We start from the raw sequence: 24,877 nt of genomic DNA, 5'->3' as shown, positions 1-24,877 counted from the left end.
CTGAAGGCAGTCTTGCCCTGGGAATCCCAGGATCCACCCTCCTGCCACCAGCACCATCACAAAAAAGTGCTCAAAAATAAATGTCATGGGTGAGTGGCCACAGTCCATGACAAGTTCCCCCCAAATGTCATTGGCTATAGGATGGAGTTCCCATACAAGTGCCACCAAGCATGCCTTCCTGAATGCTTTTTGCCTATCCAAGCCTTTCCAACACCACAAATAATAGATACTCAAAAATTATAGGTGTTTTTGTAATTTTTTTTTAAAAACACAGCAGTCACTTTATTCTTAAGTTTGTACTTTACAAAACCACAAGGAAGAAGTCCTTGAGGGAAAGGTGTCGAGGAGATTGTAGGAAGGAAAGGGGACAGCCAGGAAGAAGCCTGCTCATCTGGGGCACCAGGCAGATGCTAGGTCCAGGCCAGCATAGGAAGGCCTTGCCTGCTGGCTGCACAAAGCTCAGCTGAGTGGCCTGAGACTGTTGTCATTTGATGGGCAGCCCCCAGCCAAGGTTTCAAAGGAAGTGGGCTTCTGACAGGCCAGGGAGGAGGCCAGCAGCAGGTGATGCTACCCGTCCAGGAGCTTCAGGATGCTCTCTCGTTCTTTCAGGGTTTTCCAGGCCTGGTCCTTTTCCTTCTTTGTAGGGGTGCGCTTCTTCTGCCGGGCAGCCATGATCTTGCGAAAGGCATCCATGACCTCATTGTCTGCCATGCGGACCCGCTGTCTCAGCTCCTGCCGGCTCACCTCCTCCTTTGCCAACCTATGGGGGCCAAGTATCATGGTTATCCAATCTCCAGTTATCATCCTCTTCCAAACTGAGCCTCCTCACAATCCCGGCTCTCATTCCCCTCTGCTTATTAGAATTACAGATGTGCACAGCTGCACTGAGCTTCTTCAATCCTGTGGGGATCTGACTCAGTCCCACTGATGGTGGAGCTGAAGGTCTCTAGGAAATCTAATCCTTGTTGCTTGGGCCCAAAGTACCTTGCCCACAGTCCAGTAGCTGGAGCACAGCAGGGCCCAGGGCTGAGCTTCAGCACCAAAACATTTCCACAGCAAGCCATACCTCTGGAACTACACAGCATTGTTTTTAATCTCGTTTGGTCCTACCCTTGCTGCTCCTTGCCCTTGAAAGGGAACTTTTTATTTTGTTGTTGTTTTGAGACAGGGATTCTCTGTGTAACATTGCTGGCTATCCTGGAACTCTTTGTAGACCAGGTTGGCCTCAGAGATCCGCCTACCTATGCCTCCCAAGTACTGGGATTAAAGGTGTGTGCTACCACCTCCCAGCTTGCTTGTCTTAGAAGAAAGAAGGTACACAAGACCCTAGCAGACAGTGGGCACCATGGTTTCTTTATCCTCAGATCCCCATAAAGCTCAGCAGCAGCTGCCCCTCCCCTCTGAATGGCGTGTCTCCTCCGACCACCTAAGAGAACAGGAGTCTCCTTCTGCCTTCTTCCTGGCCCAGCACCAGGTCAGACACAGTAAGAGCTAGCCAGGTAATCAAGAACCTGCTTTGTCAAGGCTCTAAGAGGAACAAGAAGTCTTGCTTGAGTGCTAACAAAAGGGCAGCTCCTACCAATGCCCTTCACATGTAATCTCTACCCTTGTCACCAGTGCAAGGAAAGTCAGATGGGAGTTGATATAAAATGAATGACACTATGACTGATTCTAAGACACTAGTAAGTGTGGGGTGACCAGCCAATCAAAGCCATAGACAGCTAAGAGAACATTAGCAACTCATATGTCTGAGCATACTGATATTCATTATTTTCTCTATGATGTTTTTTATGTATGTTATATGTATACGTCTTCATATTGCACATGTATATGTGCATGCATGTGGAGGCCAGAGGTTGATACTGGATCTTTCTTTATCATGCTTCGCCTTATTTATTTTTCCTGTAGCTTAGGTATTCACTAGAGGGTTATATGCCATGGTGTGCATGTGGAGGCTAGAGGACAACTTGCAGGAGTTGGTTTTCTTTCTCTATCATCTGGGTTTTAGGTTTTAGGGATTGAAATCAAGTGGCCAGGCTTGGTGGTAAGTGCCTTTACCCACTGAGAAATGGCCTATTCTGCTAGGCTTGCCTCTCTGCCCACCCAAGCACTGGGGTTACAGATATGTTCTGCTGTGGCCAGCTTTCATGTGGGTGCTGTAGACTGAACGCAAGAGGTCAGGCTTGGTGGCAAGCATTTTCCCCACTGCAGATCTTCCCAGTGCCTCTGTGGTATTTTGATTGAATAATACCATAAAGAAAAAGAAAACACAGCCAGGTAGTGGTGGAGGTAGCACATCCCAGCACTTGGGCGGCAAAGGCAGGTGGATCTCAGTGAGTTTGAGGCCAGCCTGGTCTACTGGGTGAGTTCCAGAACAGCCAAGGTTACACAGAGAAACCCTGTCTTGAAAAAAAGAAAGAAAACACACATTTAAAAAAAAAAAACAAAAGCAACTTAACACTGTAAATATTACTAAATTATGCTTATCAATGGAGTCAGGGCTGAAGAGATGGCTCAGTGGTTAAGTGTGTACTACTCTTGCAGAGGACTGGGGTTTAGTTCCCAGCACCTACATTGGGCGTCTGGCAAAAACCAGTAACTTCATCAACTGCAGGGCAGCTGACACCACAGACACCTGCACTCATATTCACAGACCCATCCATATGTCAGTTGTGGGTGCTAGAGCCCTGTCCCTGGACTTAGCATCCATCAGAGATCCAACTGGGGGATAGGGCTAGTCCCTGGCACAGTGCTCACTCACCTCAGCAGGTCATGCTTCTTGGTGCGGTTGTGTGCACTGAGTGCCTTCAGCTCAGCCTGCCGTTTGCGCAGCTCAGCGAGGACCTCATCCTCTGAGTCCTCAGCAGGCCGGTCCTCGGACTCCAGGAGGCCCTGTGCAATCAGCTCCTCCTTGATGCGGCTCTCCAAGGACTTGGTGTGGGGCACACTGTAGGCAAGGCCAGCACCTGAGCTCTGAGCGCCAGCTGGAGGGCCCTCAGAGGATCCCAGTCTGGCAAGGTGAACCCATATAGCCACACATATATGTTTCAGGCCTTGTTATGTGTGAGTTGCAATCTTTTATGATATATATTTCCAAGATTTTTTAAAACTATATGTAACTCTTAAATATAGTTTAAGTACAAATAGGATTACTCCTTTCCCCCCATTTGGTACTCTGTTTTAATTCTTTCATGTCAAGTATATTTCTGTAATGATTAGCAGTTACAAGTTATTTCTTATGCAGTTTTAGCACTCAACTAGCCATTCCCTTCAGCTGGACACTTGGGTTATCTCCAGGAAAGGCAAAGGTATGATCAAGTCTGTACTAAGCCTGTCCAGAATCGAGGCCAGCACTTCCATGTGCTGTGCAAACATCTGTATAGCCAGATGTCTGTGCATGGTCAAATGGCCCCAGCCTCTGTTTACAAAGCATGCCCCCCTAAGAAGACAGAGAGAAGCTGACAGTCACGCCCAGAGTGCAGATGGTATGTCACTCACCTGAAGGGTTTGTTCTGATTTCGGGGAGAGGTGCTTGCGCCATCAGCCCCTGATTCTTTCCCAGACATGTCAGGAATAGGAGAGTCCTCCATAGGGGAAATAATATTTTCCTGAAGACCAGAGATAGGTTAGAAGGAGGAAGCAATAGAATCCCTGTTTTAATGCTCCTCTCTGACATACACAGTCTTTATAGGCTAGATAGAAATAGTCTGCCATCTTTTCATCCCACTCATGTTAAAAAGCTTCCTCCAATTCCAGCACTGAGGAGGCAGAGGCAGGCAGATCTCTGTGAGTTCGAAGCCAGTCTGGTCTACAGAGTAAGTTCCAGGACAGGCTCCTGTCTCAAAAAACAAAAACAAAAAAAGCTTCCTCCAAAGCTTTGATCATTATAGAAATTCTTTTATTGAGGGGAGGGGAATATGGACAGCAAAAGAAGGGGACACAAGAGAAACAGTGACAAGGAAATAACCTAGCACTGTTTTTTCCTCCACAGCAGCTGAGCTACACTACATTTCCCAGGCTCCACTGCAGTCAGATGGACTCATGGGACAAATTCTTCATTGGAAAGTGATCTAAAAAGGTAAGGCTCCCAGTCACACCCAGGGCACTTCCTTCACACACTCCTCCTTACTCAATTTCTGAGGGCCTGGTGCGGTAAGACCAAGGTCATGATGAAAAGTCACACTAAACTAGAGTCTGCTGGACTAAGCCAGACTTCCCCTTCCCATTACCTCAGTCTGGGTAATGGAATGCATGCCCCAGACCATTCCCTGAGAGAAAAACTATTGTGTTAGAGACAAAGGAGGAAACTGAAGCTCAAGGACATAAAAGGGCATTTCCAAGGCCAGACAGGGGCATAAAGAGGGAAACTTCAAGGGTGGGCTTAAATCCTACCTTTACTTATTAGCTGGTAGTCTTAAGAAAAGTTCCCTTTTCTAAACCTCAGTTTCCTCACCTGCAACATGGAGCTAACACAGCACACACCTCAGTGAAAGGATGCATGAAATCCTCCTTAACCAATGCTCCACAAAGGCCTACATCTGTTATCCCAGCACTTGGGAGGCTGAGGCAGGAAAATGACTGTACATTCTAGCCCATAGTTTGACTCTATCTCAAAAAGCAAAACATCAAAACACTAACAACCATGCGCGTGTGTGCGTGTGTGTGTGTGTGTGTGTGTGTGTGTGTGTGTGTGTGTGTGTGTGTGTGTGTGTGTGTGTGTGTGTGTGTGTGTGTGAGTGTGTGGTGTGTGAGTGCGTGTGTGTGTGGTGTGTGCATGTGTGTGTTGGTTTTCTGAGATGGATACACGTGGCACTTGAACTCACGAGCTTCCTGCCTTTGTCTCCCAAGTGTTGCAGGGATCACAAGCATACACCACCACACCTAGCTTGTAGTTCCCAGTCTAACTGAGTGCTCACCTCCACCAGGGCCTGCAGCAAGCGCTGTGTCAGGGCACCAAAGGGACAGCCATCTTCTGGCTGCTCGTGCTGGGCCTCAGACTTCTTCAGCAGGGCGTCCACATCTGCAGTGGATAGGGAGAAGACAGCAGGGGCCTGAAGCTCTGGGAACTCAGATCCCGGCCTGAGGGGGACAGGGAGCTGGGGACTCACCTTTTGTGTCCAGTTCAGTCAGCGGTCCCATGAGGCCTTTCTTCTTGTCAGCCACAGCTGCTGCCCGAGCCCCATCCTTCTGCTCCTCTAGCAGATCCTCCTGGGCCCAGCGCTGGGAGTAGTGTTTTCCCAGTGGGGGAATCTGCAGCAAAGAGGCCATTCAATTCTAAGAGGTAAACCCTGGCCACCTTTGCCTGGAGTGTGGGAGACTCTCCTGGTATGGGATACTGTAGTAAACTCTCTATTCATTCTGTTTCTTTCTCACCTATTTGTTGCCCAAGCCCCAAGCCCAAGGCCAAGGGTGGTGCCACAAAAGGCAAAGAAGATAAAATCTCTGCACTTACACTCTAGTAGGAGAAAAAGGTATATAAATAACGAAAGCAGCTAGGCATGGTGGCACACACCTGTTGTCTCAGCACTCAGGAGGCAGAAGTAGGATGGTCATGAGTCTGAGCCCAGGCTGAGACCCTATCTTGTCTCAAACAAACAAAACAAAAATCAAAATACACCTAGAAACAGATACGCAATAATGAAGACATAAAGTATAAGCCCAGTGTGGTGGCGCATGCCCTCCATCTCAGCACTCAGGAGGCAGAGGCAGGCAGATCTGAGTCCAAAGACCAGCTTGGTCTAGAGAGTGAGTTCCAGGACATCCAGAGCAGTTACACAGAAAAAACAAAACAAAACAAAAAACAAAAAAAAACCAACAACAAAAAGATATAAAGTATAAAATGCTGTGTCTATGGATCCTCTTTGTCACAGGTAGTTCTTCTAAAAAGAACTAGGGTCCAAGGGATTATTATTATTATTTTGTGTGTGTAATGCTTAAACTTACTACAGCTGAAATGGATTGCCTTTTCCCTGCTTCTTTCTTTCTTTGAGACAAGAAGTGAGATTACAGGTTGCTGTAGTTCTCTAGGTCATGACTGAATCTGGGGCCTTGTCCATGCTAAACATTTGCTCTACCACTGACCTCTATTGTTAACTGCATCTCTGGCCTCAGATAAATGTTTTGTTTGTTTGTTTGTTTTTTAAATTCAGGTAAGTGCATTAAAAGCAGCCAAGAGACCATGGGGTCACCAAGTGAGACCACTTCCTTTACTCTTCTTGGAGAAAGGGCCTCACACTTGTAAGCACAGGCTAGCCTCAAACCTGCCTCAGCCTCCCAAGTGCAATAGGTGTGAGCCACTAGGCCCAGCTTTCTCTTTCTGCTGAGGAGTCTGGAAAGGCATCTTTGGTGGCAGTAGCATGAGCTCAGGCCTTGAAGAGTGAGGCAGTCTGTCAAGCTGAGAAGAGCTTGGGCACAGACCCTGGTGAGACCAGTGGGAGGGAGACATGTCTGGTACAGCTGATGAATGCAGCAGGAAAGAGGGGTGTGGCCAAGGAAGACTGGAGAGGGGAACTGGGGTGTCACCAAGCACTGAGACACTTGGCCTCCATCCTGTGGCTAAAAGGTTTAGAGAAGGTCTAGACGCAGCACAGCCAAGGTGGGAGTTGCCATGTGGTAGAGTCTCCTCCTCACGCGGTTGGTCCACTTTCTTTTATGGAACATGTTTTATTTTCATGATACATAAAACTATCTTGCTGGGGATGTATCTCTGCTGGTAGAGAGCTTGGCTGGAATGTACAAAGCCCTGGGCTCTATCTCAGGATTGCAAAACTGGGATTACATACCTGTAATCCCAACATGAGGGAGTCAGAGGAAAGAAGATCAGAAGTTCAGGGTCATCATTACACAAAGTTCAAGGCTAGTCTGGGATATATAAAATCCAGTTTCAAAAAAACCAAAAACCTTTAAGACAGGTATAGTGATGTTATGTTTGTGGTCCCAGACACCTGGGGACCTGAGAGGGAGATGGTGAGTCCAAGGGTTTAAGGTCAGCCTGGACACCATAGCAAGTTCTAGTGTCTTAGAAATGAAACAGGAACTTAACTTTTATATATTAAGTACAGAAAGAAATCGGTTGCTGAAGTCTAAAAGCAAGGAGCATGTTCAGAGGCTCTTAGGATAAAGGCAAGCGGACAGGATGAACTTCACTGACAGACAGACGCACCACTTGGCTGAGGTGGGGGTAGCAAGGGAAAGCTGAACCTCAGTGTCTGCAGGGGTAATGCAGCAGGCAGGAGGCTGGGAAGGAAGGAAGTAGATGATGTGGACTTTGCTGCCTAGGATTCCGAGGCACCTCTGAGCCCTCCTGTTCTATAACTCAGGGTTCTATGGCTCAGGGTTTCTACCTTATAATGTTCGGCTTCATCTTCAGGAGGTTTCAGGAGCTCCTCTAGTGTTCGTACCTCCTCACTGGTGATATCCGCACAGTAGGGCTCCACAGAGGCCCAGAACCTGCAGGGAGAAGCAGACCCTGAGTGGGCACCTCTGGGCTCCTTCAGCCTTAGCCCTGGGTCTTCTAAGACCACACCACCAGTCCCTAAGCCCCCTCTAGCTCTGTTCTATGTGTTCAGGCTCAAAACCTGTTGGGAGCGTCATTCTTGGGGATCCGAGGCACGTCAATTGGGTCATCAGTGAATTCATATTCCTGGATCTTTGGCTGAACGTTTTTGGATTTGGGTCGTCCTGGGCCAGGGCCTGGTCCATGCCCTGCCTTCCCTTCCAGTTTCTGCTTCTTGGGCTTCCCATGTTTGGGGGGAGCACCAAGTTCATGGTCTCGACCCAGCTTCAGGAATCGTCGGTCACCTTTCTTATCCTGCCAGTCAGTAAGGATCTGAAACACACAAAGGCAGTCACTGAGAAGGAGAGAAGAGACAAGCTCCTCTTCCCCACTTGGATGACTTGAGATCTCCAATTGGAGGCTATTAAGTAAAGCACTTATCCAGTTCTTTCTCTGTGACTTTTCTCACATGCATCGAACCAGAGGTCTACATCTCATTCTCCTCTGTTACCCAAGCTAGCCACAGACTGTTTGGTAGAAAGGTTAAAAAAAAATAAAGCTGGCCGGGCGTTGGTGGCACATGCCTTTAATCCCAGCACTTGGGAGGCAGAGGCAGGCAGATCTCCGTGAGTTGGAGGCCAGCCTGGTCTCCAGAGTGAGTGCCAGGATAGGCTCCAAAGCTGCACAGAGAAACCCTGTCTCGAAAAACAAAACAAAATAAATAAATAAATAAATAAAGCTGGGCAGTGGTGGTGGTGCACACCTTTAATCCCATTACTCAGAAGGCAGAGACAGGTGGATCTCTCAAAGTTCAAGGCCATCCTGGTCTACAGAGAAATTCCAGGACAGGCTCCAAAGCTACACAGAGAAACCTTGTCTCAAAAAAAAACAAAACAAATTTTAAAAAGGTTATGCCCCAGAGCATAGCAGCAGTCCTGGGAAATATGCTGCTGGTGGTGGGTTTTTTGGTGATGGCCAACAAGACTCCCAGCTAACCTTCATTTCAATCATCAACCCTCCTGGGAGCCCTGTCTACACAAACAACTGACTGTGTCACAGTATATCTCAGAAAGCTCCCAGGGAATTCCAGGGACTACAAGGGGACAGAATCCATCTTCTGAAGTCTAGTAGGATGGCATCCCTGGCGTTGGGACCTAACTCTGCTGTCACAATTCCCATTTGGGTCTCTCTTCCCATCCATATCCTCAACATATAGTGTCAATGTTAGGTCATTAACCTAATGAGCCATCCCATAACTTGACACAATCTTTCTCTAGTGATGTCCCCTCTGTTGGAGAATCACCTGGGTTTCAGCTTCCAGTACACGCAGCCGCCTGCTTGCAGAGGACAGCAAGGTCTCAAGCTCCAGCTGCAGAGTGTCCAGCTCCTCAATACCAATGCCATCATCCTCGGAGCGGGCCAGTACTGCCGTGTACCGGGGACAGACCTTCAGGTGGTCCACAGACTTGAAATCATGGAATTGCAATGGGCAGTCCTTCAGTTCACTCATGGCTCAGGAGATGGGATTCTGTAAAACTAGAGAGAAGGCCATTGGATGGGAGACAAAGTAGCATGGAAGAGAGGTCCAACAAAGAAACCAGGATTCAATACCTTTATAGATACGGATGGTGGCAACGTTCCTGTTCATAGAGCCCTGATTGTACAGAGGGGGGCTTACTTCACTGAATTATACACACAACCTTGGGGGATGGGCTTTATTCATGCTTTCCTTTCTTCCTTTGATGAAAAAGGAAACAGACTCCTAAGTGCAATTCATTGTCTTTTTTGTTTTGGTAGCACTTAAGACTGAACCTGAGTCTCACACATGCTGTTATCTTCAGGTTTTTTTTTGTTTTTTTGTTTTTTTTTGAGACAAAGTCTCACTATGTGGTCTTGGCTGGCCTGGTACTCATTATACTTGCCTCTACATCCCAGAGTGCTGGGATAAAGGTGTATACCACCACACCTGACTTCCCATCCTCAAACTTGCTAAGTAACCGAATATTTGTTTTCACCTCCCACGTGATGGGATTCCAGGCATGTAACCACACCTGGCTTATTCAGTGCATGTAGGCACATAGTCTCCAAACAGCTACATTCAGCCCCCTTTCATCAATTTTTTATTGAGACAGGTTCTCACTCAGTTGTCCAGACAGGCCTTGCTTGCACTTATGATCCACCTGCTTCAGCCTCCCTAGTAACTAGGTTTACAAACCTGCATGATTAATTCGAACCCAAGAAGTCTCAAACCTGCACTACAAGAGAGATACCAGTGTGCCCTGTCTTCCTATGCCCTCTGTTGGGCTCTTTCAAGCATTCTATCTTACAGGGTTCACCCAGCCTCTCCTCATTCCACTTTTGTACCTCTCTGCGTCCCTAGCTAGTTTGGAACACGAGCTGGTCAAGCAGACAGAACTAAGTTCCAGCCCATTATGTGCCCCTCTAAACATGTTATTTAACCTGAATCTTAGTTTCTTTTCTTTTTTTTTTTCCAGGACAAGAGATGATGCCTCGGTCCGTTTCCCCATTAAAAAGTATCAATCTGTAAAATGGGGGCATCAAGAGTACCTACCTCCCTGGAATGTTCTGAGGATTAAGAGGTGATGCTTCTCAGGTGCCCAGTTCAGTGCCTGGCACAGAAGTGGGACTGCTTAATGGCTGGCTCCACCTGTGTGTCGCCCCAAGATCCCGCCTCCAGGGTCCTCGTCCTCTAGGGAGCCCCTAACACAGCTCCCGCCTCTCCTACCTCCTCTCTGCGGCCTCCTACAGGCCCCGGGCCGCAGGAGGGGGCGGGGAGTCCAGTGCTCTCAAGCAACCGCCCCGGAACTGGCTATGGGCGGGCCCGGCCCCCTGCAGTTGACGCGAGGGCGGGGACACAGCCAGCCCACGGTGGCCTCCGGGGGGTGGGGGGTCTAAGGCCACCTACGAACCTCCGACAGGTGGAATGCTAGGCCTGAGGTGTCCCCTAGGAAGCAGCCCGGGGCGAGGGCGGGGCTCAGAGCCCAGATCTCCAGGGACCCACTTGCTCGGCCAAGCCCCAGGGCTCCCGGTAGGAGGAGCCCGGGCGGAGAAGGGAGCACCACCGGAAGAAACGTCGGGCTTCTCCGGCTCTGCCTGTCCTAATTTGGTGCCCAACCTGAGGTCGGGCTGTACTATTGTTACATGGGGGGAAGTTACAACAGAGGCGACAAGAACCAAAGGCGCTGGGAAGAGATGTATGGAGACCCAAGGGGCTTCGAGTGCTACTGTGTCATCCCAGGCCTCCTACAAGTCCCTACGGTCCCAGTGTGAGATCGTCCAGGGGATCCGAACGTCGCTCGGAACTTCCTCCCCGGTCCTGCTCGAGATGGTCCCCCCCGGAAGTGCTGGCGGAGACTGCGGCTGCGCCTCGCGAAAGGGCAGGCGTCGCGGGGCCGGGCACTTCCGCACTTCCGCTTTCCGGCCCCGCGACAGCACCCGAGATGGTGAGAGACCCCGGGCTCGGGGGACTCCCTGTGTCTTGCTAGGAGAGGCTGTGGGGTCTGGGGGAGATGCTGTTTGCCGCCTGAGCTTGCGGCCGGAGGTTGCCCTAGGATGAGGGGGCACGATGAGGATGGGGAGGCAGAGGGTGGGGCGAGGGCAAATGCGAGGAGGAAGGAGCGAGCTGGGAGGTGAGCTGGGCAGGAGCAGGCCCGGATGCTTCCAAGTTGGGCATCCCCGGAAGGAATGTTCTCTCGCCAGAGTTCGGAGGAGGCGGGAAGTGGGGCTGCTAGGTCTGTGGTGGCGGCTGCAAGGTAGGACCACTGAGGAATGAAGCAGGGCCTCCTCTTCATCCACGGTAGAGATTCGCTAAGTGCACCCCCTTGTCCCCGCCTGTCTTCTCGATCTCACGGTACCCCAAGGCAAGTGTCCACTCCTCCTTATTACTCTCGATCCCTTCCACCCCTTGCTTCCAGGCCTCAATGAAGGTTCTGTGGTGTTGCCTCCATTCAGGCTCCTTCCTCGTAGTGCGGTACGGTGTTGACCTTAATGTGTGTAAGCGCTGATGACCGCTGGCCCTTCCCTTCCAGGTTTTTTCGGGTTTGGTGTCTGTGGGTGTTCCGTACTGTTGCATCTCTCTTCCTACTGCTTTCCCCGGTCATGCTGGCTTTGATGACCTCAGTTCTAAATGCCGGACTGCTTGCCATGCTCCTGTGACTCGACTCTGGAGAGACACCTTGAAATTAGACCCTCTTGTTCAAAAGTCACATGCTTTTTCTAAACTTGTTCATTCTCCTGCGTTCCATGCCCTAACTGGTTTCATTCCTCAGCCTGAAAGCCGTATCCCTTTGACTGAGGATGTAGCTTTTCATTTTTAAGCATTTAAGTTTTTTTGCACTTGAGATCCTTCTATTCACTAAAGGGCAGACATCACAGGACTAGCCACCTAGAATTCACTTTTAGTTTTCTTACTTTGACTATTAACAAAATAATCAGATAACCATTACTTCAATGAAGGTAGAGAACATTCTATCACTCTTCCAAGGGTACACTCTACCCCAGACAACTACTAATTTCACCCTTCCGGTTTTGCCTTTTTTTGGTTAACATATAAATAGAATTCTCTAGTGTGTAGAGAAAACATAATGCACCGGGCTACGTGCAAACTTAGTTGTGTTTTTAGCCTTTCCCTCCTCTGTCTAACGTCTGGCTGTCCCCTGTGATGCTGTGCTTTCTCCACTCCAGTCTGTACTCAGTGCCTCTTCTGAGTCTCACTTCCCTCCATTCCATTCTCCAGAGAGCCTCTGCTGAAGTCATGTAACTTCCTCCTCAGAAAGTCCCAATGCTTCCTGCCACATTGAGAGAAAGGCTAACTCAGTGAACTGGCATTCTAGATTGTCTAGGGTTTTTATCCCAGCCTGCCATTGCAGCCTGGTCTATGCAGTTTAAAATGCTTCTCGCGGTTCATTTGTTCACTCTACAGGAAATTTGTAAAATGCTATGTATAGGAAGTACTGAGCTAGTTGCAACCAGCATAACTGAATAAAGTTAATGTGTGTTGACCATGAGAATTACAAGCTAGTGAAGGAGAACCAATTTAAGAAAATACATGAAGAATGTCTTGTTGTGAATTATGGTAAAGTGTACATATCATAAACTCTGGTAAATGCACTGAGGAGGAAGTCAAGAAGACCACTTTGAGGAAGGAAGAGGCCTTTTCAGTGAGCTGAGCTCTGACGGACTGACCTAAGCAATGAGGAGGAAAGAATGCAGGTGATGGCCAGCATGTGATAGGCCCTGAGGGGAGACAGAGATAACTTGAGAAATAATGTAGCTGATCATTAAGCTGACCTTGTCTGCTACAGAGAATGTCCCAGGTCTACTTTTTCTCATTGTAAACCCTTCGAAGGCCGGGCGTTAATGGCGCACGCCTTTAATCCCAGCACTCGGGAGGCAGAGGCAGGCGGATCTCTGTGAGTTCGAGGCTAGCCTGGTCTCCAGAGCGAGTGCCAGGATAGGCTCCAAAGCTACACAGAGAAACCCTGTCTCACAAAACAAAACAAACACCTTCCTGATCTTGTGTCTAGTCCATACTAATTTCCGTAGTATGGATTATTTATAAACCTAGTTAATTTTACATTTTGCCTTCCATTAGTCCTTGTGATCTCATCCAGTTGAGTTATTTGAGAGCAGAAGTTATCTGACTGAATTCCCAGTGTGCTCAGGGCATGGATCAATACATTTGTCCATGTAGGAAGCAGGTGGAGGGCGTGGACCCATCTAGATCAGTATCACCCAGCCTCATCACTGTGGCTTTTGGGGCTGGGTAATTCTTGTGCATCCCAGATGTTGGGTGGCATGACTTACGTCCATAGTCCCCACCCAGCCCCCAAGTCATAACAGTTTTTTTTCTCCAAATTTTGCTAAATGCCAAGTAGAATTGTTTGCTGCTGGGAACCACTGCTGCAGACTCCCGACTGGGCTGTATCTTGAAGGCTGGGTGTGTTCTGTTCTGTGTGATGACCACGCCTGAAGCTTTCAGTATTGTGTGTTCCATAGGAGCTTTGGCGGGGGCAGGGGGATAATGGCTTTGGTGTGGTAGACTCTGGTCCTTCCTAATCTTGGGTTTATTCCTGCAGACTGCCACTCTCCGCCCCTACCTTAGTGCCGTGCGGGCCACACTGCAGGCTGCCCTCTGTCTGGAGAACTTCTCCTCCCAGGTCGTGGAACGACACAACAAGCCAGAGGTGGAAGTCAGGTAGGGAAGAGGGTCAGAATGGGGCTGAGGAGAACAACTCACAAGAGCAGACCCTGTCTAAAGGGGCCATGTTGACAGGCCAAAACCCATGGAAGACCTACATAGCCCAAAGTGTGGCCCCTGGAGTAGCGCTGTGGAGAAGTGTCTCCGGTAGCATTACTGAGGCCACTGGCAGCTCCAGAAGAAGGCACAGGCTTTAGTTCCTAGAGTTGACATCTCTGTATTAATGATTTAAGGATCAGGACTTTTTTTTTACTTTTTATCTCATTAATAGTGCCAGACAGTTTAGACCCTCTAACACCCAAATATTCCATGTTTTGAATGCAGTTTTGTCTTGTCTGGCTTTCATTTCATAAGTAAATAAATATTTTTCCTTTTTGAAATTTCACCTGGCAAGGATATGCGAGACTACTGATCCCAGCACATGGAGGCTGAGGCAATAGCAATAGAACCACAGGGTCGGGGATAGCCGTAGCTACAGAACAGGTCTTTTCTCACGAAACCAAAAGAAGCTGGCTGTTGTGGTGCACAGCTTTAATCCCAGCACTCAGGAGGCAGAGGCAGGTGGATCTCTGTGAGTTTGAAGCCAGTCTGGTCTACAGAGTAAGTTCCAGGACAGGCTCCAAAGCAATACAGAGAAACCCTGTCTCAAGAAGAAAAAAAAAAAAAGGAAGCAAAGGGGGGAAAATCTGGGATGAACATAGTTGAAATAAGTTGTGTTACCAAATAGGTAATGAAGGTATTTTTATTGCTGGGGATTGAATCTAGGCCCTTGGGCATGTTAGGCACACAGTCTACAGCTGAGCCATATCCCCAAAATGATTGCTGTGACTCAAACAATTCTAACGTTAGGATGGACTGTGTTGTTACTTGATATACATGGTTTTCAAGTGGTGACCTTTACAGATACCTAGAAAGTCAATGGCATCAGCTTGGTCCTCTGATTTTGTGTTTTTAGGAGTAGCAAAGAACTCCTATTGCAACCTGTTACTATCAGCAGGAATGAGAAGGAAAAGGTTCTGATTGAGGGCTCCATCAATTCTGTCCGGGTCAGCATTGCTGTGAAACAGGTGAGTCACCATGGAGAGGGCACAGTTAGGAGCGCTCTTCACAGCCAGGGATCCCTTCTGAAAGGTCGGTGAGCTAGATTCAGAGCCTGCTTTCAGGAATTTACTTGGCATGATTGGCCAGAGCAGATATGGTTGCACATGCGTGTAATCCTAGCCCATGGAAGTCTGAGACTGAAGATGGAAAACCCAAGACCAGTCTGTCTGGGCTACTTGGTGAGTCCCTATCTGAAAAAACAAACAAAACAAAAACTGGGTCAGTGGAATAAAACTGCAACAACACTATCCCATAGCCCTGGCTCTGGATTACAAACAGGGAAATGCAGCCGGCAAGGACATAGGTGATGGTTGTGTGCACTTAGAGCACTATCAACCAGCACTGGTTTGATAGCCATAGTTTCTGACACTGCCATTTCATTTAAAAACAGATGGTACAACACACATGCACATATGGAATTCTCAGCAACAGCAAAAAAGGAGCAGACCATCCATTCTAGCTTGTCTTTCAGAAACAGCTGTGTAGGCTAGCAGTGGGTGGGATGATAACATCATGAAAGAAAAATGCCAACAAGAACACTGGCAAAACTATCAGAACTGAAGATCTGTTTTAACAGTAATTGCCCAGACAAATGTCATAGTGTTTTCTTTGTGCATTTTCTCTAGTAGTTTTATAGTTGAAGGACCTACTTCTAGTCTTTTATCCATCTTCAGTTAATTTTTGTATATGGTATAAGGGTCTAGTTTCATTCTTCCACATATGAATGACCAGTTGTCAGCACAATTTGTTGAAGAAATTCCTGCCATTGTGTGACCTTAGACTTTTGTTGGAAATCAGTTGACTTTAAATATTTCAGTTTCTTTGTGAGCTTTCTCTTCTCTTCCAATTCATATATGTATAAAATAGGATTTCCATTTCTTACACGTTTCCTTAAGCGATATTTGACAAATATCTACCACATAGGTCTGGGCCTTGCTGTCTCAGTATCAGTTGAATGGTTATTTAATATTTGTTTTTAAATTTGACCTAGATTCCTTTTTTTTGCTTGTTTTTCAAGATAGGGTTTATCTGTGTAACAGCTCTGGCTGTCCTGAAACTTACTTTTTAGACCAGGCTGGCCTCAAGATCAGAGAGATCACCTGCCTCTTCCTCCGAAGTGCTGGGGTTTCAGGCCTGTGCCAGCACTGCCCTGTTTTTGACCTGGATTCTATTTCCCATTAAGAAAGAAACTTTGTATCTTAAGTGGGAAAATAGTATCATTTGCCCCAACTCTAAAAATAGCAGTTAAAAACAATGTTACAAATCTTACCTTTTGAAAGCCTTCAGCCTTAAAAGGAAGGGGGGGGCGCTGGAGAGATGGCTCAGAGGTTAAGAGCACCGACTGCTCTTCCAGAAGTCCTGAGTTCAATTCCCAGCAACCACATGGTGGCTCACAACCATCCATTATGAGATCTGGTGCCCTCTTCTGGTGTGCAGATATGCATGGAAGCAGAATATTGTATACATAATAAATAAATAAAATCCTTTTGAAAAAAAAAAAGGAAGGTACGGAAGCCCTGGCAGGCAGGGGGCTGGGTGGCTTTACTGGTGTCTGATTGCCAAGATGCAGAAGTAATTGGAAGAGTTGAAAAAAGAGAGACTTCAGGATTGTTGGATTTTAGTAATGTTAAGACAGACACTCCTTGAGGAAATCTGTGAGGTGGGTCCCACCGATGCTGAGAAAGGCCACACTAGTGACATGAGGAAGGTCAGGCAGCTTCAGATACAGGTGTGGACTCCATCACAGCTGATGAAAGACTAGTTTGCCAGAGTTCCCTCACCGGTGTGAGATGAGAGCTCAGTAACTAACACCTGTTAAGGCCAAGTGGCCCTGGCTGGGCCCTCGCTGCAGTTAGCAGCTGGTGCTGCAATTCAAAGATCAGCAGTCTTTGTTCCCACCAAACCTCTCAGCAGTGGGGAGGTTCTGGGCCAGACAAGCAGGCCCGGGGTGATTTTGGCTTTGCCTGTCTGCTGGAGAGCCGTCTTTGTCTTTGTGTCATCAGGCTGATGAGATTGAGAAGATTTTATGCCATAAGTTCATGCGCTTCATGATGATGCGAGCAGAGAACTTCTTTATTCTTCGAAGGAAACCTGTGGAGGTGAGACCTATCTTCTGGAATTTGAGATTCCCAGGATTCTGTCTCTAGGTGGCCTGGGTTTGTTTGTTTGGTTTTTGCAGTATGGGGGATGGAACCTAAGGCCTAGCACTGCTGGGCAAGTTACTGGGCTATTCCCTGGGTCTGGGGATTGAAGGCCAAGGGCTGCTGCTTTTCTAGCTGTAGGGTATTACTGCTTGGACTGAGTTAGCCCATATATGGTAGCAGGAGGACAGAACCCCAGGAAGAGGTAGGTCTGTGCAGTGCCCTCTTTCAAAGAATCTTGGGCCTAGTCACAAACAAAACAGTTATTTCAAAATTCTTTCTGAGCTGGGTGTGGTGGGCATGCTTGCACTCCCAGTATGTAGGAGACCAAGGCAGGAGAATCATGCATTTGAGACAAAAGAAAGGAAGAAGACAAAAATGAAACAAAAATCTTCCTAAGCTCTCCCAGCTGAAGTCCAGCTCTCAGAGCCCCAGTAAACAGTGAGATGCTTGCTGCCTGCCTTTGCGTTTAAAGATACTTGAGTCTACTCCATAGGCTCCTGATGATTGTTGGGTGCCGCGTGCGCCCAAAGATGATCCGTCGTCCATAAGGCTAAGATTTCTTTATTTAGATAAACAGCAGCCCAAATGCAAGCCAGAGCGTGCCAGGGGCAGCAAGGCAGCTAGGCCAGAAAGGGGCCAGAAAGAAGGGGCTATTCACGTGTGCGCGGTCCCTTAAGAATCATTCCCATGTCACCTTAGACCTCTCCTGACCACTCCCTCATGGGCGTGTCCCGGCACACCTGTCCTGGCTACTAGGAGGCTGGGCTACAGTGTCTCCCTACAGGCTCCCTGCCAAGTCTCCCTGGTGACCTAGCAGCCACCATGTGTTGGTCTGTTTTTCACCTTGAGCCACCTTCTCTCTGTGTCCTCACTCTAACCTCTGGGGCCACTAGAGTAAATGAGCTCACTCTTCCTCACACATCCTCCTGTAGCAAACAGCTCCAGTTCCATCCTCTTCCATGTCAGTTCTGTGTTTTTTGTTTTTTGTTTTTAAACTATTGAGTTGGGTTTTTTGAAATAAGATTTGTGGCCCCTTTATTTCCTTAGCTCATTTTGAATACAGGGCTGTTTGTGCCACATTCTTTCAGGGACATCTGACCCCGCACACAATTTTGAACTGGGTTCAGTTGCTTGGGTCCAGCAAACACATACAACACACAATCGCCCATATGCGCCCCTCACCAAGCAAGCGGATTGCTGACTAAAGGACAGATGTGTAGCTTGGGAGAAGATGGTAGCCAGTTGGAAGCCTGTGTTAGTGTACAGAAGATATGACAACCATGTGACCCTGGGGACTAATTTTGTCTTGTCTCCTTTCCCTGCTGGCTTCCCTCCCTAGGGGTATGACATCAGCTTTCTTATCACCAACTTCCACACGGAGCAGATGTACAAACACAAATTGGTGGACTTTGTAATCCACTTCATGGAGGAGATTGACAAGGAGATCAGTGAGATGAAGCTATCTGTCAATGCCCGGGCCCGCATTGTGGCTGAGGAGTTCCTCAAGAATGTGAGTAGGACCTCCCCACTCCATACCAGAGGAAGAAGCCATGGCTTCTGGTAATGTGGCACCTACCAGATATTCCTGAGGCCAAGGATTTCATCCTTGAGAGCCCCAAGGGATTTTGTTTGTTTTGTTTTATTATTTCTGCAAGTCTGGGAGGCAAGTCTCTAGTGGACATAAATGTAGGCATGAATTCTGTATTTTTCCAGTTTTACATAGTGTTTACCTGTCCTAATTCAAACCTCAGAGTGAGGAAGATAAAGTGCTTTGTGACTCCTCTGAGACCATAGAACAGTTAATCGTGTAAGTCCACTTCTCAAACAGACATAAATATTTTCCTTCAGTGTCTGTTTCTCAGGCTTACCACTATGGTTTCTTTAACATGTTTCCCATTCCTCATGGCTCGTGGCCATCAAACTGAAGAACTGTAGTGCTCTGAAGAGGGAGGTCCTTTACATGAGGAGCTGGCAGCATAGCTTTGTCTAGAGATTCAGGACATGGCGCTGCCTTCCAAACAATCTCTGGTTTGTTGATACATTCCACTCAGCTCTCTGATCCCTCCTTGGAAGAGTTGATGTTTGTTCTTGCTGGTGCACACAGACCCAGCCCAGGGGAGTTCAGAACCCTAAAAATGGAAACATTCACTACCCACTTCCCCTGAGGTTTAATTATCCTGTGGGTGGCCAGTGCACAAGGCAGTGTTGTTTATACTCACAAATCAGACCAAGTGTGGGCCTGGCTCCCTGTGCCTCTGCCTCCCCCAGGCACATCCTGGGAACTGCTCACTTAAGCTGTTTTTTCCTCAGCTGTGATGGGGGTGCTGCTAATGCACCTTTCAGGGAGGTTGAACATTAAGTAAGATCACATGAGAGTGCCGTGTGTGTGAGAGAGAGATGGGGAGAGAGGAGAGGGAGGGAGGAGGGGGCTAGGGACAAATGATACCTTTCCAGACTATCCTGTCCCTTTAATGAATTTGCTGTATTCCAGCCCACGGAGTAGAGCATAAATATAGAATAAATATAAGATCAATGAGAAAGAGACAAAAACCCTGACCCCAGAACATGTAATAAATTTATGTTCTTTTGTTTTGTTTTTAATTTTTTTTATTTTAAATTGTGTGTGTGTGTGTGTGTGTGTGTGTGTGTGTGTGTGTGTGTGTGTATGTGTGTGTACATGTATATGCACACACATGAGTGCAGGTGCCCATGGAGGCCAGGTGCCTTGAGTTGGATACCCAGGAGCTAGAGTTATAGGCAGTTGCAAGCCACCCAGTGTGAGTATTCAGGTCCTCTGGAAGAGCTGCAAGTCCTCATCAGTCCATGTTAGTTTCACAATTTTATTTGTGCGTGCACATGTAATATGTGCATGGTGTACATGTCTGCAGCTGCCACCCAGACATCAGCACTGGATGTCTTCTCTATTGCCTTCCACCATAGTTTTGGTCTCTTGCTGAACTTGGAGCCTGTTATTTCAGTGAGACTGGCTGGCCAGTGAGTCCCCAGGTTCTGCTTGTCCCATCCTGCACCCCACCCCACCCTCGCCCCCACAGCACTGGGATTATAGGCACACACATGGTAGTGCTGGAGAGTCAAACTCAGGTTCTCATGCTTACCCAAAAAGCCCTCTAGTCCAAGTCATCTCCCCCAGTTCCTCACATTTTCTTTGCCTGTTTGTTTGGGTTTTGTTTTTGTAAATTTTTTTCTTATATTTTTAAAAAAGAAAAACTTCAAAACAGTAAGGATCTCAGTGCCGGTGTGGTGACTCAAACCATCTGTAACTTCAGTTTCAGGGGATCTAAAATCCTCTGGGTCTCTGGGCATCAGGCACACAAACAGTGCACAGACATACCCGAAGGAGAGACACACACACACATAAAATAAAACCTACTGAAAAAATCTTTGAGATGTGTGTTAGCATCTTGCTTGAGAGTAAGCTAAGGCTCTCGAAGTAACATTGCCTGCCCCGTGTCTAATAACTGAAAGAAGGGGAATGTAGAGTGGGGTTTCTGACTTGAGCAATAAGGCCATAGCATCTGGCATACTGCAGAGTCACTCAAGCAGGTAGTGAAAGTGACTGAGGTGGGCTGTGTGAGATATGGTAGCATTTGTCTCTGGAAAGGGATGCCACCAGGCAGCTGCAGCCTCTGACTGCCTCGTTGTCCCACCTTTTCTTCTGGGGCTTGGAGTTGAACCAAACCAAGGGTGTTGCTCGTGCTGCTCAAGTCCCACAGCTGGCCTCTCTCCCCAGCCGGCTTTTTTTCCTTTAGTCCCAGGAATCCTCAGATTTGCAGTCATCCCCTCAGCCTTTATAGTAGCTGGGATTGCAGGCTTATACAGCTGGGCCAGAACAAATTGTTAATCCCCAAATTTGAATTTGTTAGTGGCATCTGTTGTCTTCAAAGCTGGCAACTGATTCATAGCTTTTGAACATCATGTGACCCAGCCTTGAGCTGTGCTCAGTCATTGCACAGTCTCTGGTTTATAAGTGTCCAGGATTGTTCTTGGCACCATGGGCATATCTGAGGGCAAAAAGCATTTTCTTCCTGTCCTGTTCCTTCTCTTCCCCTCCCGTCCCATCTTTCTTTTGATCTTTCTGGAAGGAAGGCAGGGGAAACAGCCCAGGCTGCCCCTGAACTCACTTTGTGCCTGAGGATGGCCTTGACCTCCTGACCCTTGTGCCCCTGCTCTCCTTATATAAGATTGTGAATGTGCTACCACCGAGAGCAGTAAGCTCTTCTAAGACCTGTTCTAGTTGGACAGTCACTCAAAGTTTAAGAAACTATCAGACCTTGTGCCTCTCTCCTTGGCTCACTGAGTACTCCAGTGGGTCTCCATACCTGAAGCTGCTTCACTTACCAAGCAAGCTATGGAGAAGCCCTCAGTACTTAATTTATTCCGCTTTGTCTAGTTTTGTAAAGTTTTAGGCCAGTGCCTTTAGATCACTGCTGAAGTCTGGCCAGATTAAGAGCATGCTCGTGGGCTGTAGGGACAGCTTGGTGGTTAAGAGCACTTGCTGCTCTTTCTGAGGAGAGGGTTTGTTTCCGAGTGTCCACATGGAGGTTCGCAAAGAAAGTATGCTCAAGAAGTGCTGAAAGCTGACCCTGTACTCAGACCTGAACAGCAGCCGCTCAGCTCGCTTACCTGGAACAGGCTCATCAGGCAGGATATAGTAACCCCATTCATTGCCTGTCATTCTCTTTGACAGTTTTAAACCATCTGGCTGGATCTCATGGCCTTCCCCCTTGGCCTTCCCTGTGTCTCTGCGTGTCTGCGAAGGTGTCCTGGAGTCACTCCCCGGAGCAGCGGTGCAGCAGCAGCAGCAGCAGCAGGAAGCTGGGTTGGGTGGGCATTGGATGCGGGAGTCGGGTGTGGTGTGCTTGCTAGCTGTGCAAAAAAGGCAGCAGTGGACCTGCCCCAAGGCCACACGTGTCTGGTCAGGCTACCTTCTGATGTTTGGTCCCCTGGGCTGGGACAGACATTTTTTTAAGCGTCTTGAAACCTAAACTCTGTGCTTGTAGAAGACTGTAACCTTTTTGGTTTTTGTTTTTTGTTTTTAAAACAACCTGCACCTCCAGTGGCTGTGACTGGCCCCAGTGATTGTACCTTATTGGTCGCGGTGGTCTGGGCGGGCCTGGAGCCAGAAGGCGACTATTTTTCCTATGCCACCCCAGGTGGGGAGAGAGGGAAGTTTCAGACTCCAGTTTCTCTTCCTTGCTGTCTTACTCAAAGCCTCCTTGGCCCAGTAGAGGTGGTAAGGACTCTCTACTAGCCTCCTGAGTTCTGCCTGAAGATGGCTACCACACTGGTTGGGAACAAGGGCTGAATCCATGATTGCCAGGCTGACCTAGGAGCTGGGGTCCAAAAGCCAGGCAACTTCTGGCTGCAGGGCCACCAGGAGTCATCCTCCCCCCAACACCTTCCCAGCTGAGAGGCCCCAAGGCTTGCCTGTCTGGGTACCGTGCCTGTGCTGGAGGTGCAGAGGTGAGTCCTTGAGTGCCCCACTGGGTCTCACCTACTCTGGCTCCTCTGCTGCCGCTCGCTGTCTCTGATTCTGATGAATCCTCCCATCCCCCGATTAAAGTCTCTTCCTGCCCCTTTGGGGCTGCATGAGGTCTGTGCTTTGTGTCTGTGTGGAAGAACAGGTATTTTTATTCCTTGGAGTCATGAATGACTGGCACTTGGGTCTGGAGCAGTCCAGCAGACCATTTTGCCATTGATCCCTGCCAAGGGCACCAACCCAGAGACCTTTGCTACAGTCAGGCACTGTTATTCTGAAGGTAGTCCCTGCCTGGACAGAGAGGGAGCAATGTTTTCCACATCATGCTTCTATTCCATCCTCAGATCCTCAGAAACCAGATCTCACTTTGTGGATAAGGAAACAGGTGCCACATCCAAAATAGCTTGCTCCAAGTCTCCTATATCCTGTGAGCTAGAGGGAGAGAGACTTCTGCCTGTGCTGGCAGGAATCACTCTCCATGCTGTCTCAAAGTCTTAGATCCCTTGGTGACTCTGGACAGCTAAAGGTAACTCAGTTCTAAAAGTGCTCAGGAAGTTCCATCAGATAGTTAGTGCCTATGACTTCTTGCTGCCTCCTGAATTAAGCAGTCCTTTCTCTCACTGTCTCCTACTGTGTAGAGACAATGGGAGCTGTGTAGCAACTGCCCCTGCCACACAGATGCTGGGTGAACAGCAGTTGATCCCTCTACTTACTGTGTGTACTGGGCCTCAACACTGACACCCAGTCATACTTTGACAGAACTCGGGTCCAGGGACAGTGAGGTAGGTAAATAGGCATTTAAGAGTGCTGTTCATGGTCGGGAGTGGGTAAAGTATGCTCACAGGAGACGGTATTGGGGGGGGGGGGCTTCAAGAACAGTTGGCCTTGAGCCAGGTATGTTGGCTCACACTTGTAAGTGGAGCACTTGGAAATTAGAAACTGGACTTCTATGAGTTCTAGGCCATCCTTGAACTATAGAAAGATATTTTCTAAAATAAAATAAAATAAAGAGGTGTGTATGTGAGAGAGCTGAGCTTTCTGGATGGCCAAAGGGGTGTTTCCCGAGGGTTGGTGGGAATTGTTCCTCGGGTCCTTGAGCACAATATGCAAGCCTATCTCTAGGCGACATCACCAGCCCCCAAAGGGGTCTTTTGAGAAGAACAAGTAAGTGTTAAAGAAAGGAGGGGTGTGGGGACAGCTTGATTGGCTACCATCCCTTTGTGACACTACCTCTGTGACCTCCCCTGTTGAATTAGTTGGACCCTGAGTGGCACAAGGCTTTGTCCTAGCTTTGCAGTGACTGTTAAAGGTGAAGCTGGATATCAGAAGGGAATGGCGGCCGGTCACTCAATCCTCAAAGAACACCCTTGCTCCGGTGAGCCAGCCAAAACACTCCAGTGTTGGAGATTATCGCCCAAGGTCCAAAGTCCCGAAAACCAGATTTGCCAGCTGAGAGCAATTGCCAGCCAGCCAATCCTCCCTGTCTTCTGGGAAGTCCAGTTCCCAGCCACTTGTGGGATGGGAAGGGTAATCTCTGGGTTTAGCTAGACCGGTAGCTGGGGGACCTACACTGCCAAGGCAGACTTGCCTGGTGACTTGACGGCTGGATTCTCGGACTGTATTTGGTACTTCTCACTCCCACTGGAAGCCCAAGTGGCTGGGCGTGTAGCTCAGTCTCTAGACTGCTGTGTTCAGCATGTGTGAAGTCGTGAGTTCCATTCCAGAACCAAGTGTTGGGGCAGTGCAGTTGCTGAGAGTCTGCCTGGGGTACATGAGACCCTGTCTCAAAAAAGGTGTTGGAGCCAGACGTTGGTGGCACACGCCTTTAATCCCAGGACTCGGGAGGCAGAGGCAGGCAGATCGCTGTGAGTTCGAGGCCAGCCTGGTCTCCAGAGCAAGTGCCAGGATAAGCTCCAAAGCTACACAGAGAAACCCTGTGTCGAAAAACCAAACAAACAAAAACAGGTTTTGAAATCAGACCGTACTAGAGTAGGTTATGCTATGTGATTTTGAGAAAAGTAGTGTGCTGTTTTGAAGTCTGACATATTTTCTCTGAGTTCTGAAGATAGAGCCTTACTTACAGATTTGGCCAGAATGAAGTACTCTGTTTCTTTCCATTTCTTGAGTTGATAAAAAATGATTGTACTTTTTCAAGTTCTTGGAAGAGGCAGTGTGTGCTCTGAACCTTTTATTGTCACCCCATACGCAGCCTTGGCTTTCTTACTCCCAAAGACCTCCAGCCAAATCCTCCCAGGCCCCACGGGACTGATGTTGTCATCATTCCCACCCCCTACCCCCTCATCCCCCCACCCCCTGGTTCCCAGCTTCAACAGCACAGTTGCCGAGACTTCCCACTGCTAGAAAGTGATTTCATCTCTTCCCGTGGTTCCTGGCTCCTTTGCATGTACACCTTTAGC

The 24,877-nt window shown here is 48.3% G+C and overlaps 3 protein-coding genes across 11 annotated transcripts in view; 2 read left to right on the top strand and 1 right to left on the bottom strand.

The window, feature by feature from the left end:
* Positions 1–12,719, top strand: part of Ogg1 (8-oxoguanine DNA glycosylase) — a 48,727-nt gene extending 36,008 nt beyond the window's left edge. For 2 of the 7 annotated variants that reach the window (XR_004771099.1, XR_004771095.1), the window contains 2 exons: positions 3,992–4,078; positions 9,991–10,124. The gene's annotated coding sequence lies outside the window, so the exon portion shown is untranslated. Of the gene's footprint in view, positions 1–3,991; positions 4,079–8,772; positions 10,960–11,215; positions 11,269–12,596 lie in introns of those variants that run through there. The other 5 variants (XR_004771098.1, XR_003487618.2, XR_004771097.1 and 2 more) reach the window with 5 other exon arrangements.
* Positions 238–10,563, bottom strand: Tada3 (transcriptional adaptor 3). 2 transcript variants are annotated; one of them, XM_035448808.1, is made up of 10 exons: positions 10,426–10,563; positions 10,068–10,125; positions 8,799–9,031; positions 7,578–7,828; positions 7,344–7,449; positions 5,109–5,250; positions 4,917–5,020; positions 3,499–3,608; positions 2,762–2,947; positions 238–760 (listed from the first exon to the last, which is right to left on the bottom strand). In XM_035448808.1, exons 3-10 carry the CDS (start codon positions 9,003–9,005, stop codon positions 568–570), a joined length of 1,299 nt encoding a protein of 432 aa, XP_035304699.1. In that variant the 5' UTR covers positions 9,006–9,031; positions 10,068–10,125; positions 10,426–10,563; the 3' UTR covers positions 238–567. The 2 variants fall into 2 exon arrangements, with proteins under 2 accessions (XP_035304699.1, XP_027284881.1); XM_027429080.2 differs by lacking the exon at positions 10,068–10,125 and having other exon boundaries at positions 10,426–10,560.
* Positions 10,831–22,574, top strand: Arpc4 (actin related protein 2/3 complex subunit 4). 2 transcript variants are annotated; one of them, XM_027429094.2, is made up of 6 exons: positions 10,831–10,959; positions 13,594–13,712; positions 14,671–14,782; positions 16,820–16,915; positions 18,300–18,470; positions 21,669–22,574. In XM_027429094.2, the coding sequence occupies exons 1-6, from the start codon at positions 10,957–10,959 to the stop codon at positions 21,672–21,674; spliced, it is 507 nt and encodes a 168-aa protein (XP_027284895.1). In that variant the 5' UTR covers positions 10,831–10,956; the 3' UTR covers positions 21,675–22,574. The 2 variants fall into 2 exon arrangements, with proteins under 2 accessions (XP_027284895.1, XP_027284894.1); XM_027429093.2 differs by lacking the exon at positions 10,831–10,959 and adding an exon at positions 12,628–12,727.
* Positions 22,575–24,877: the final 2,303 nt, after the last annotated feature.

This window comes from Cricetulus griseus, chromosome 8, assembly GCF_003668045.3.
Source record: "Cricetulus griseus strain 17A/GY chromosome 8, alternate assembly CriGri-PICRH-1.0, whole genome shotgun sequence".
NCBI lineage: Eukaryota > Metazoa > Chordata > Mammalia > Rodentia > Cricetidae > Cricetulus > Cricetulus griseus.
The sequence above is the reverse complement of the archived record's forward strand: the minus strand, read 5'-3'. Positions and strand labels throughout refer to the sequence as shown.